The sequence below is a fragment of the Branchiostoma floridae genome, chromosome 6 (assembly GCF_000003815.2).
Source record: "Branchiostoma floridae strain S238N-H82 chromosome 6, Bfl_VNyyK, whole genome shotgun sequence".
In the NCBI taxonomy this organism is placed as follows: Eukaryota; Metazoa; Chordata; class Leptocardii; order Amphioxiformes; family Branchiostomatidae; genus Branchiostoma; species Branchiostoma floridae.
In genome coordinates, this window is record NC_049984.1 from 7,001,958 (window position 1) to 7,016,023 (window position 14,066).

The 14,066-nt window shown below is 39.9% G+C and overlaps 3 protein-coding genes across 3 annotated transcripts; 2 read left to right on the forward strand and 1 right to left on the reverse strand.

The window, feature by feature from the left end:
- Window positions 1-1,468: 1,468 nt before the first annotated feature.
- On the forward strand, window positions 1,469-8,205 carry LOC118417559 (kin of IRRE-like protein 3). The gene is made up of 14 exons (XM_035823152.1): window positions 1,469-2,061; window positions 3,103-3,393; window positions 3,595-3,873; window positions 4,291-4,536; window positions 4,734-4,902; window positions 5,037-5,188; window positions 5,410-5,510; window positions 5,627-5,785; window positions 5,955-6,062; window positions 6,207-6,441; window positions 6,813-6,926; window positions 7,298-7,485; window positions 7,909-8,022; window positions 8,185-8,205. The coding sequence occupies exons 1-14, from the start codon at window positions 1,611-1,613 to the stop codon at window positions 8,203-8,205; spliced, it is 2,628 nt and encodes an 875-aa protein (XP_035679045.1). The 5' UTR covers window positions 1,469-1,610.
- Window positions 8,206-8,590: 385 nt separating this feature from the next.
- On the forward strand, window positions 8,591-11,554 carry LOC118418712 (tyrosine-protein kinase receptor Tie-1-like). Its single transcript, XM_035824776.1, has 3 exons — window positions 8,591-8,684; window positions 10,255-10,354; window positions 10,678-11,554. The coding sequence occupies exons 1-3, from the start codon at window positions 8,608-8,610 to the stop codon at window positions 10,750-10,752; spliced, it is 252 nt and encodes an 83-aa protein (XP_035680669.1). The 5' UTR covers window positions 8,591-8,607; the 3' UTR covers window positions 10,753-11,554.
- Window positions 11,555-11,567: 13 nt separating this feature from the next.
- On the reverse strand, window positions 11,568-13,921 carry LOC118418708. The gene is made up of 6 exons (XM_035824772.1): window positions 13,834-13,921; window positions 12,848-12,936; window positions 12,621-12,706; window positions 12,296-12,391; window positions 11,986-12,081; window positions 11,568-11,727 (listed from the first exon to the last, which is right to left on the reverse strand). The coding sequence occupies exons 2-6, from the start codon at window positions 12,921-12,923 to the stop codon at window positions 11,674-11,676; spliced, it is 408 nt and encodes a 135-aa protein (XP_035680665.1). The 5' UTR covers window positions 12,924-12,936; window positions 13,834-13,921; the 3' UTR covers window positions 11,568-11,673.
- Between the last annotated feature and the right edge of the window lie 145 nt (window positions 13,922-14,066).

Here is a 14,066-nt window from a genome sequence, read left to right on the forward strand (position 1 = left end):
GATGTTTGGTGATTGGCAGAGGGAGGGACTATTTTTGTCCTGTGCACGAAGAGCACACAAAGTGACCAGCATCTAGTATCTCACCAAGTTGGGAATTTTCTCTTTTTTTTAAAGAATACTAATAAACACTTCCTGTCGTGTTGAGGACTGTGGCTGTTTTCTTTTATCATCAGATATACGGTACACAAAGACAGGGACATACTGGGGCTGAAATCAAGTGCAATAACTTATATTATAGCGCTACAGAAAAGCCAAATAAGATTAGACAAAGAAAAAAGAAAATTTCTTGAATAAAATTAAGATATATCAAATACGACTTAAATTAATCAAATTATACTAATGCAAGTCTTTGGATCGAGCGCCCCTCCCCCACGCCCCCTCCCTCAACTTAACCTGGCTTCTCAGATCTCCAAATGAACCACTGAAACCATTTTCTCGGTAAACACCCGAGGCTACGTACACACGACGTGACAGGTGCACAATGGCAGGGTCATGTGTGAGTAACGCTCTGACCTCTCAACCATAAGCTTGTTTACTTTGGTTACAAATCATGAACAACGACAATATTTCCCATTGACTAACCACAAACCCACATTACATGGGTTAAATTACTAAATCCCATCTAGTGTGTTGGTGTATTTATAAATTTGTACACAGGCACAGAAAGTTAGCTGTCGGCATGTCTAGCAACCTTTTGAAGCAGGAACCGAAGATTGTAGGGTTGCCAGTTGACAACGGTTATTGGAACATTCTATCAGAGAATAACATGACATAACACTTGACCACTTGTAGTCAAGAGTATATCATATTGTAATCGTCTATAAAATACAGATTGCAATATGATTGTGGACCTCAGTTTGTTTACGATGACATGACAAGCAATATTTCATTTTTGTGCTAAATGAGAAATAAACAAAATTGTCAAAATACGATTATCATCAATATTATAACAATCGAGATTATCAGTGACTCATTCATACGTTTGTAGGTTTATGATTTACTTGACAACCTAGCCGGTTTGGCGGGAACCTTTCCACCAATGATCGCCCTCCGTGGTAGGGTTGAACTTCAACATAAATGTTTCCTATTAGTAATCTAGATGTTTCCCTTGCTGTTTGATTCCTTTTTGGATTAAAATGCACCAGCAGTTATTGGGGGAGAATTCTATCCGTTTTTCGAATATTAACGTAGCCCAATGCACAAATAGGAACATAAAAGGTACAATGAAAATCATAAAGATCAAGATTTTGAAACTTTATGGTGTCACCTTTGGCTCATTGCCAAAGATGGCGTTCCCATTGTTTGCAAATTTACGCACGTTCTCCTTTCACTTCTACGTTCAAGTTAACAGCTAGAAGTGAGACACAGATTTATTTCCGTCACCTCAGCCTGTTCTCAAATGCTGCGCGTCAAACAGAAGATTCTCAGACCGTTGTAAGGTAAGAAATTATAGCTCAGAAAGATTAGTAAAACTCCTAGAAGAAAGACCAGAGTGATTTAAATCACCACAGCTGAAACCCAGACGAAAGAGGAACTTGTCTTCAAGACGTCGAATATTGGCCAACTTCCTGTTCATAAAGATACTTTCAGTCGACATAACATGTTAAAGTATGAAGATGGGCTTACCAGTCATTTCAACGACTACTTTGTCAGTCGTTACCGTTCTGATGGCCGTTCAAATAGGATCTGTCAACTCACAATTTATCAACGAGATTAAAGTGCTGCAAACGAGACTAGGAAGAAATCTCCTGTCTGCTGGCCACCATGTGGACTATGTGATCAGACCGTCTGACACCAACGCCGTGGTCAATGGGACAGCGACTCTTTACTGCAAAATTAACTCCGAAATGACTAGTACGTCAGTAAAATGGTTCTGTCCACCGAATTACCACTTCTGTACCGAGGGCAGAAACTCTGGCCACCCGAGGTATTCTGTGACAGGTGGTGAGGAAGAGTACAACCTGTTTATAAACCCTGTACAACCAGAGGACGATGGAATGTTTCGCTGCTGGGTGAGGGAGTTCAGAGGTGAACCAGCGGAGGCCATGCTGACAGTACTCAGTGAGTTACAGTCTTTTTGCCAAGTATTTTAGTACTCACACTCAGTACTATGTTATACACACAAGCACGCCATTTCAGGATGGAGATTCAAAATGTTGTTAGTGATAAACATTTTGAATATAACGTTTTCGCTTAGATTATTTACCTTGAGTAAAGATTCTCTGAATTTTCAGAGAAATTATATACATCTACATTGTCATAATTGTCATTATCAGCATTGCCATCATGTCATTGTGATCATTATTTTGCATGGACAATGATCCATATTGGATTGGTATGTATGCTATGTAAGTATTGTGATATTACTGCATATAAGCCAGGTGACTTAAAACAAGGTCCAGGTATCAGTAATCTATTAAATCCTGTAGGCGTTAACTGACCAACTTGAAAACAATGTTCAAATTGTCTACGACTTTGTACTTTCGCAAAGAATGCTGGGAATGCTTACTATCCGACCAGACATGTCAACAGAAACCACAGACATGTTTTTCACGCTTACGTAAGACGGGTTCACGAAGGTGGAACCGCTGTGAGGCGACTCAAAAACAATTCAGGTAGCATTCAACTTTGAACTCAATTCGCTGAGAACGATGGGATTGTTTACTGTCTCAGGGCATGATAAGTTTGTCAACAGAAACCACAGACCTGTTTTGGTAAGACAGCTTTACAAAGGTTGACGTACGGTGGGTAATCCTTTGTGGCTTACACGTTGGTACTGTGCCAACATGACGGCAACATTGAAACAGAAAGAAAAGTATGTGAAAGTTATGCATCATATTTCCGTAATAAAAACGTACTTGTCTGCACAGTCATAACACAATAGCAACAGACAACAGAAAAGTCTATGAGACATGTAACTCAATTCCTCGCGAAACATAAATGAACGAATCCAAGAGTAAACTAGGGACTTGCAATTCTGCTAAGAGGTGTTGTGAGCAGTTGAGTTTGCGTACAATAATGAGGTAGTATATATTGTTTTATTGCGGCCATGGCTTTTTTGTATCAAAGGCTATAACTTTAATTCAACATTATCACTTACAGCCCAGGCAGGAGCCCCTGTTATCACTGGTTATAGTAATCCTGTCAGAGAGGGAGACACACTGACGTTATCCTGTACTAGCCGCGGTGGTCACCCTCGGCCGATATTGTCATGGTCCCTGGGTTCAGTCCCATTGGAAGCATACACCCGCTCTACAGATGTCAGCGAGATAGGAGTGACTTTTAGGATACAACGAGAGCACCATGGCCAAGTCGTTACATGCAGCGCATCGCAGCCAGGGTTTCCCCAACTGCTGCGTGATCTGAGTACACACATAACATTGGAAGTGCAATGTGAGTAAAAAAAAACCGTCATATGCTTAATTGTATGACTTTCTACTATGTAAGGAATTACAATATGTTTTGACAGCAGGCATTTTTGCCATAAAGGTGAGTTTCAGAAACCTTTAATTTATAATGTTGAGAAAATGGCCAATGTCTCACATTTGGATACCCTTATTGTATCTAATTGTGATTCTCTCTTTGCCAATGTAGACGCTCCATCGGTGAGTATCGTCGTTGCATCACCAGAGATGACAAAAGAGGGCAAGATTGTAAAAGTAAAAGAAGGCAGTACCGTAACAATAAAATGCAATGTAGAAAGCAATCCACCGTCGACTATCGAATGGCACGGTCCGCGCAGTGTACCTCTGCCGTTGAACCAGCCTGAACTCCATATCAGCACCATTGCAAGGAACCAGGGTGGGACCTTCATATGTACTGCTGACAACTCCATCGCCTCAGCATCTAACAAGACGACAGTTGATGTTCTTTGTAAGTTGTGAAGACATCATCATCTTTATTTCGCTATTCTTGCATTTGTCATTGCTTACATTCCCTGGTCTTCATGATAACGTTTTGAAAGTGTAACGTAAACACCAGGTCAAAAGTGGTCAGTAACCACCCCAGTCACTGTTCAGGATAAGATGATGCCGGGGTGCTGATGTATATTCCTTACCTCCCCTCTTATGCTATGTACCTAAATCGTATGCTATCTATCTTATGCTGGTGTGTTACACCGAAGGGTGGTTATAATGGCACTATATTCTGATACAGACACGGATACAGACCATGACAGATGAACTGCCATGTTAATGTCACGGTTTGATTTTATCATCATCATCAATATTTGGAACATCTATTTGACGAATGACGAAAGTAATTGACGAATGATTGCTTTCTTCATATCAGATCCACCTAAAATCCTGACCAATGTTCAGCACAGAAGAGTGATGGTGGGATCCGAGCTAACTCTTAAATGCGTTGCTGAAGGAAATCCAGCTCCGACCATTATTTGGTCAAACCACAGCAACGGTGATCATCTGTCTAACCCTTTGGTGGTACCCGCTGTCAGCTACGCAACGTCTGGTAAATACATCTGTATCGCCGTCCAGTCTGACTGGCTGGATAAAAAGGAAGTGTTCATCGAAGTTACAGGTAGGTCACAAATACATTCAATGGCAAATGCATCCCAAACATCTCTATCCTCTATCAAACAAATCATTCCACATTTTGGCAAGATTAGATAGATTGTTGTTTTCTGGTGGGCGTCTGTCTTGTCTTTGTATGGTCATTATGTATGACTATTACTCCGCAATGCCAACCATGACTTATTGATGTCATATTCCATGTAGGTAAGCCAGTCATCGTTCGTAGTAGTGACGTCGTGTATGCAGAGGCTGGGTCTGGAGTAGAACTGAGATGCAATGTGGAGGCAGACCCTACCATCAACGGGTCGTACTGGTCATGGACGGAATCTGACGGAAACAGAACCACTCTCTGGAGCAACAACACAAAAGCCAGGTTTGCTTTTCTCTATCTTGTCTTAGATGGTGTCTATTTTAACTCATAGAAGAATTTAGAGATTGAAGTTCACGATGTTACATTGTTGCGATGTTACGTTGAAGTTTATAACGATTCTCCTTGTGCTGGTCTAGGTTTTTGGCGTACCAAGTGATCTCAGCCAGAGGAATCGCCATGGTGCTTGCGATAGACAACATTATGCCGGACGACTTCAGACGTTACCAGTGCACAGCTACAAACACATTCGGACAGGACAGTAGAAGGCTGATGTTGCAACCCACAATTGGTAAGTTGTAGAGATGGTCTGTTAAATTCCACTTTATAATGTGCGTTGCTTTCCCCCTCCTCTTTTAGAATTTAGAATCCACCGTCCAAATCTCACTCTATTTCTGTTGTGTGTTATCATCATTTGATAATGAGAAACGATTATATCATCTTTGTTATAGGTTTCTTCTTGTTGTTCCATGATGCACATTAAAAAGTCCTTTTCCTATTGCTCCTAAACAGGAACTACCAGCCTCTCACTGCCCCTACTAGTTGGGTTAGGATGTAGTGCCTGCGTAGTCTGTGTTGTCTTCGTATACTTCATGAAGAGATATTGCCATTTGGTAAGATCAGCAACTACTTTGACGTTGTGTGTGAATAATTTCATAGCCCATAGATTGTCATAAAATCTTATTTGCTCAGAGAAAGGTTTATGAGAATGTTTTAATCGCCTCAGCAGGTAAACAAGAGAAAGGACAATGACCAGGCCGAGATAGACCTGGTCGTAATGCAACCACTGAATGGAACTACAGATGGACATGCCGTAAGATTGCAAAGTACGAGTGTGTCCGAGTCGGCACGCAACATGCAAAGCCCAGTAGGAAACGATCGAAGAGAGGTACGATAGACACACAAGACAACGTTGCTTTGGTTTACATTGCTTTAGCCTTCTGGTTTACATTCTCAGTGTACTTTGTATATAATCAATGTTGTAGCTAGGTTTGCAATTGATAAATGACAGCACAACGTCAAAGTGGTGACATTGTGGTTTCCTTTCTTGTGTACAGTCGCAAGATATGAGGGCTGGGCAAGAGCGTTCGAATATTCAAAGGCAACCGGATGGAGACGAAGAGTTCCTGCTGCAGGGTGCAGACACTCATGGCGGACAGTCTGAGGTACAACGGCCACGCTCAAATATTAACTGCAAAGCTTTCTTTTGTTGCGAGTTCTTGAAGTTTCAGTACAAAACCGAATCTCTGTATCACGTCATTTTAAAAAGGAAACCGATGAATCAGATTGATAATGTACTTGTGTTGTAGATTCATCTGCCATATAGAAACGACGACATCACCGACCACAATGACAGTGACACCCATATCACGGAATCATACATGGACTATACCCCGGAGGAGAGGGACATGGAGTTCAAAGAAGACCAGATAACGTTACTTGAACAGCTAGGGGAGGGGCAGTTCGGAAAGGTGCACAAGGCGAAAGCACACTTCATCCACGATCAACCGGGGTCTAGAATTGTTGCCGTCAAAACTGTAAAAGGTACGCTCATGTAATTCCCAATCAGATCCTACGGTGGTATCATAAGCCACAGTGAAAAATTGACACTCCTTGGCCAGCTTATGATACTATAATATGCCACTGTCGGATCTGTTTGGCGATTACGCTGGATGAACTGGCCTGGGTTACAGTCGTGACAGTTATACCCCAAACGCAATGGGGTAGATCAGAGCGGGTATGGCCTTCACGGCTGGATTCCAGGCTATGAATGGACAGCAATCATGTCATTTTATTGTAAGGTATAAATTCAATTTGCTACAAATAAAGATACTCCCATTACTCTTCATAGGGAATCCATCCCGTTGAGTTTAGTTTACGGTCAGTTTATGTCGATGGTTCATTTAATTTTCCAGCCCACGCGTCAGCTGAAGTTCGAGACGACATGTTGAAGGAACTCAGGATGATGATGCGACTGCTGGACCCCCACCCGAATGTCGTGACTCTGCTAGGGTATTGTACAAAATCAGGTGATTCCCCTTTGATCTTATTTTACTGACTGGATAGTCAACTTCGATGCATGTGTCATACATGTCAATTATGCAAATAAATGTCCCTCTCCTCTGAGTATACATTTACCAATAGTGTAAATGACAAGCTAGACCCTATAATAGGGCCTATATGTTGATTTATTCATACCTGCAGATATCCAAATATGTGTGTTTAGTTGCACTGTAAGTAGCTGTTATACATGTAGACCTTACGAAAGTCGCTGTACTTTTGTCGTATCAATAAAGATTATTATATCATTTCCACATAGAAGCGTCAATAATGAATTATGACGTTCGATGTTGATATATGAAAACACTGATATCATTACGTTACTGTCAACATCATCTAGATCCGGTCATGCTGGTAGTGGAATACGTGCCCAACGGAGACCTTCTGTCGTTCTTGAGAAGAGACCGAGCTGCACGGAACGTGACGTACGCAAACCTGCACACGGAGAGCAGGACTCTGCAGAATACTGACCTCATCTCATTCGCCTGGCAGGTGTCCAAGGGGATGTGTTACCTGGCATCCAAGCAGGTGCGCTGTTTATCGTTAAAGACAAATAATGACAATGGCAATGAAGTTTATTGCATATTCATTCCCCATTGGGGCTAAATGCAGTCAGTTTGATACAAAAGGTAGTAAACGAAAGTAATACATATACTATAGTTTACATGCATCTTTTCTCCTCTTAAAACAAGCGTACACAAACTTGAAGTGATTTTCCAGTATATCATGGTCAGCTGATGATATAAGGTATTTGAACATGTCTTCCTTCGTTAGGTGTACACATTTCTGATCTACATGTGTAGCATTAACGAAGGTATAAACATAATGTATAATACAGATCTATAAACAGAGGAACAAATAATAATGACAAGATACTCAAGGTTAGACATCCGGGTAATAAGATACACCAAATAGCAACTCGATATGATTTTGGAATGTTCCTTTTTTCAGTGCATCCACAGAGATCTCGCGGCCAGAAACGTTCTAGTCGGAGAGCACAAGACATGTAAAGTGTCTGACTTTGGTCTGGCAAGGGATGGACCGGAATACAAGAAAGTTAAAGACGTAAGTACCGAGCAGATCTCCATGTGTACAAACTTCTTTTTGATGCGTGGTGGCTTATCTATCTTGCAGCGGCGAGGACCTCGACCAACACTTACATCTTCTGTCTCTACCCTTAACAAACTACAAAACCCCTTGATATGATTACACATTTTGATAAACTAGGGACTATTGTTGATGATGTGAAAGTTGTCATAGTAATTATATTATCAGGAAAATGTATCTCATGTTAGATATCTGAGTATATTGTATATGCGTGGCAACTAAGATGATAATATTGGAAGAGAATAGTCTGATATCGTGTTTATTTGACAGACACCGCTACCCCTGCGCTGGATGGCGCCCGAGACGCTGTCCATAGAGAGACTGTACACGACCAAAAGCGATGTGTGGTCATTTGGTGTGCTCCTTTACGAAATTGTTACACTAGGTAAGTATCATTTTTTTTCTTCAAAACAACTCGAGGTTTGTGTATGTCATGACACCTTTTAACTTTGATAACAAACGTATCTTTACGCTTCATTTAGCAAAGTCATCAATTTGTAACTGATCTGTTTGTTATTCATAGGTTCTACACCGTATTCCACCATGACAGCCCTGCGAGCTGTTGATGAGGTTCAAAGAGGACTGATATTACAGAAGCCACCGCACTGTACAGACGATCTGTAAGCCTATAGAAACTAACGGTCTCACTAAATACCGAAAACAACCGAAAACAACCGAAAACAACCGAAAACAACTTGACATCTACCGAAAACAACCGAAAACAACCCGTAAAATACGGAAAACAATGAAAACAATATGATATCTACCGAAAACAACTCCATAAATACCGAAAATACCTATATAAATACCGAAAGCAACTCAATAAATACCGAAAACAACTCGAAACCTCCTAAAACACGCATGAACATCCGATCAGAACTCCAAAACAGCCGGAAAATGACTCTTAAACAACTACTTATTGCTATTTTATTTTCATCTACTCGTTACTATCCCTTGCATTATTTTCTCCTTGGCCGAGGGAGAGAATGGGGTGATTCTGGAGGATTTTTGCAGCAAAGGGGAAGTAGACTGTGGAAACACCTTTCTATCACACACTGTTTTATTTTGATCATTTAGTTTAATCCAGAATAAGGGGCCTCTGTGGTGATACACGTTTGCGGTTTGTCCATTTAAACCGATTTGTTGTGATAGCGGAATGCGTTAAAATTGAGCAAGAAATGTACTAGATTGTTTTGGTTGCTAGAAGAAAATGTAGTACACATGAGGTAAATGCGCAGCAGGCAGATTCAACAATAATTGATAAGCAAACCCATTTTCGAAGCAGTTTTGTCGGGGGATAGTAGTGATTGCGATTTACTGCTCCACCGTAACCTCTGCTTGGAGTTACACAATAGATGCCAAGTAGTATAGATATCCATTGATGAGTTTGCGAGTTAACCAAGCAGTCCCCGTTTATAACATACAGGATACTTACAGGATCCGTGAATCTGAATTCGAACATTAATATATTCCAAAAGGCAAAGGAGATCGTTGACTCTATTATTACTAATATTGAATTAATAACATGGGTCGTCCTAGCCTAACTTCTGTCCAAAATAAAATCAAAATTATCAAATAATAACCCATTGAAATGATTGTCATTTGTTTATGGTTGTGTCGAGTTGTTTTCGGTAGTTAAAAGTTGTTTTCGGTTGTTTTCGGTATTTAGTGAAAGTTGTTTTCGGTTGTTTTCGGTTGTTTTCGGTAATTAGTGAAAGTTGTTTTCGGTATTTAGTGAAAGTTGTTTTCGGTTGTTTTCGATATTTAGTGAAAGTTGTTTTCGGTTGTTTTCGGTTGTTTTCGGTATTTAGTGAGACCCCAATCAATATAGCGTTACAACATACATTTCCATAGTCTGTTCTGTAGCACTCTTTCGCTTGTGAAATTGTGATTAACTCCTTATGACAGTTCGAACTCTTTTTATTTGCAAACAGATCCTTTCAGTAAATGTCTGATAGGCGTAAGGTAGCAATGGAAAACATATTTTGATTTGATTTTTTTGTCACATGTAATCTATGTAAATGTCCATAGATACCCAAATGTTTTGAGCACCAGTATAACGCAACTCAACACCAAGCAGAAAAACCGATGTCTTTTGAGAGACAGTTCATAAAATTTGAAGAAACCGTACCTTTTTCAACCTTAGTCATGTACATTGTCTTCATTCTACCAACAATCATCTTCCCACAGATATTTCATCATGGAAAACTGCTGGCATTTTGTACCCGACGAAAGACCACCCTTCTCAGAGCTGTCGGCAGCTTTATCAAAGCTTATAATGGACGCGAAGGTAGGTAGTGGCACGGGCCCTCAGTTGTTTTGGGTCAGGCATAAAAGTACTCACTTGTTTGGCTGGAGATTAGTTATTCAATAATTATGCTACGATGACTGTAACATTGTTGTTATGAAGACTGTAAAAATGCATGAATCATATGACATGGAATATTGTCAGACATAAGTCCTGTTTATAGATGAAGTTTCATAATATCTGGTGAAGAAATGCCAATAAATAGGTCACAGAGTCTCGATTTCCGAAGTTTAATGGTTGTATAGTCAGTGACATTGTGGTGATCTATCATAATTGCATTGTTTTTACTGTGATTTTTTTCTTAGGATCACATTATGCTGAATCATTATGACGAGCACCAGTACGCCAACCTGGAACGGTCAGCTGAAGAGCTATGTTAGACAAACTACCTATTCTCTGATATTGATGATCATATCTGTAAATGTTACATTACACTATCATCAAACAATGCTGAGTCCATAGATATTGTATGGAAGAAAAGCCATTCTATCTTATATGTTGTTGTTTTTGAGTCACTGCCACTATCGTGAAGAGTTCTATACATGAGTGGTTTAACAGAACATTTCTGCTAAGACCTTTCTTCTTCTATAACTTGATTGTCATAATACCATGACTTATTGATACCTGAAAATATACTGAGTACTGTTTGACAATGTATTTGATTTTGCATAGACAGCAAAGACCATATAATCTACACGAAAGTCAATGAAAAAGATTCTTCTGGGCAGAGTGTACATGATTGTATATTCTCGATTAGATGTTGTTACATACTGTTGAAACATTGTTGCTGAAACTGCATCATATGAACACATTGCCATTTCTCAGCATCATTTACATGAAGATTTTTTCCTTTTTAAATCCAACAGACATTGCATAGAGACTGTATAATAGCAATATGGTTTGTTAATACATATGAGAAAGTTCATATAACAGAAATCCATTATTTTTGGATAAAATGAAACACACAAAGGAAATTCGTATGAGTGAAAAAGGCAAAGTTTACACGCCAATGTGCATATGAAGTAAAAGGATATAGTAGCAGAATCGAGATAGTTTATTTTTCTATGTGCTCTAAACAAACTAAATCCAATAGTACTTGATATTGTTAATATGACAATTGTACAAGGCGATTCCTTTCCTTACACGTACATTCAACGTAACTAAATAATTACAGTTACCCTAACCAAGGAGCTTTTACCTGATAAAAGCTCCTTGCCCTAACCATACCGTAGGTAAAATATGAAACAAAAAGCCAAGTATTCCAGGCCTTTGTTGATGGTTGACTAGATGCCGATGGTTTCTCACTCCGATTTCGTGTACACCGTGTCCACGCTGACGTCATCAAGAGTCTGGGTCTGTTGACATAACATGGGATGATAGTAGTCATTCAATCAGATAACTGTACAACGACCAGTGTTTGTTGCTACAATGATACAGGCTTGCGTTATAGTTTGGGAACCGGTTGTAAATTTGTTGTTTACAATTAAAGCAGGAAAACTGATCATTCCCTTTGATCAGAACAACATTAGATGCACGTTACCTCAAAGAGTGTTGTAATAGATACATGGTGATAAAGATATTTAAAGATGACGATACGTGGCTACATTACTTACGAGTTTCATCTCGTGTCCAGCCATCTTTGCGGTCAACTTGAGACCATTAGGGTTGTGTATGACCATTTCTGTGTCACCCTTCATCTCAAAGGTGCTCTGAGATAACAACAAGAACAACAACAAAACTATTGCGATGTTTGTCATGTCTCCTTTTCACTATTCTGTGAGTATTAGCTATAGAATAGCTATCGAACAGCGTGATATAACATTATAAGTGTTCTTCAGAGTAGTACTAGTGATGCAGTTATGCTGGTTATCTAGCCTAGTTGTTACATCATATCAGTTGTTATATCATATATCGTTTTTTTACCTTTATGACACCTCCCTTGCCGGTGCGGTTGCACACTTTCTCTGCCATGTCAAACGTCACGGTTGCATCTCCACCTGGTGCACTGTCATTGCCATACTAGAGAAAGCATGATATAATCAGTAAAGGATAAATATTTCAGCGCAATACGTGTGAATTGTTTTAGTCTGCTATTTGTTGATAATTCTAATCATTATTGTGTTTTTCATTCTTTTAGCATTTTGATAAGGGAGAATTATTGAGATTCGTGTGATTACGTACGTCGCTGATTTGACTATCGTGAAGTACCCAACAAGTTAAATACTTTGTATGAAGTACAGAAACCTACCTTCCAATGAGTACCGTTTTCAGCCACTTCTATGTACGATGTCTTCCAGTGTTCTTTCTGCCCGTCTAGTGCAGCTTCAGGTGCACCTTTTGAAGTAAAACATATATTCTCAAGCAGAGCCAAATTTCAGAACCCAAACTGTATGGCAGATGATACTATACATGTATCATGGAACCTTTATATAACCTACGAAAAGGAAACCCGGAAAAGTTTACAAAGATACATACCCATCTTAGCATACAGTGCCTTCATTTTCTCGAAGTCCATAGTAGACTGCCGCCATTTGCCCACAAACTGTTCCATCCTGTTGGCACTCCTATAGATTGTATGATGAAAATTGGTTTGTTTCTAATTCTATTGCGAAACATCTAAATAGGTATTCTCTTAAAACAACTAGAGGTTGACCAACGTCAACCAATACGTACTTTTTTACTACTACGTCAATATAGAGTGTAAGCGTCCCGCCAGCACCCAACCTTACTACATAAGGCCGAACGTAGAGAAGCTACTTGTGTCCCACATGGCAGCGTCCATTGATTACAATGACAGATTCTTATACCTCCATTCCACTCTGGTGACAAGCTCGCTGCGACTGCCCTGTGACCGACTGATTAGATAGAGCTTCCAACGAATTTCTAAAATGAAATACGAATCTTGTTTTCGTTTCAGTCACACATTTACGTTTTGCACGATATTCCCAATGACGAAGCAAAGTCTTACACACGTCCAATTTAGGTCCCAAGGAGATCGCAGGGAGATTGTCGCCTAGAAGAAGGGGTTCCTCACCTGTAGTCGTGCCTCGCAAATATTGACTATCAAATAGTAACTATGAGATAGGGACTCACCTTTGCCTCCGTGTGAATCTCACAAGCGTATTTCACATCCCCGCTTTGGCCCATCCCTTTCTCGAGACAAGATCTTTTATGAATATCACAAGCCTGTATTCTCAATTGCTCGGAGCCCAAGTTTGCGCGATCGAGATATAGACCTAAACGATCGTAACAATCTCCTCCTCAAAGGAAATTACATGATGTTTTCAATTAAATCTAGTAATAAGAAAGGCTTTTCTCTACGTTACGTAAAAATACATGTATGTGGTTACGTAGCAAACTCCATCATCGCCCCCTATCCGATATCAACTGGAGAGACCAGTTGGACGTTCATTTAAACTTGAAGCTATGATATGTTTGAGGAATGATAAAACTGAACTCACGATTCGATATGTCACGATCGACGAACGAGAGTGTGTTCCACACGTCTGGTCTCTACCGGGGCTGGGATGAGTGTGACGTGTTCGTTAGCTTTCAACAACGAGCATGGCGTGATACGTACAGTACCAACAAAGTAGAATAAACAAGAAATGTGACCAAATAAGGAAAAATGTGGTGCATGTGCGAGTCTTATTTTCAGGCGTTTCAAAGTGTTGCTTTGTGAATAGTATACATC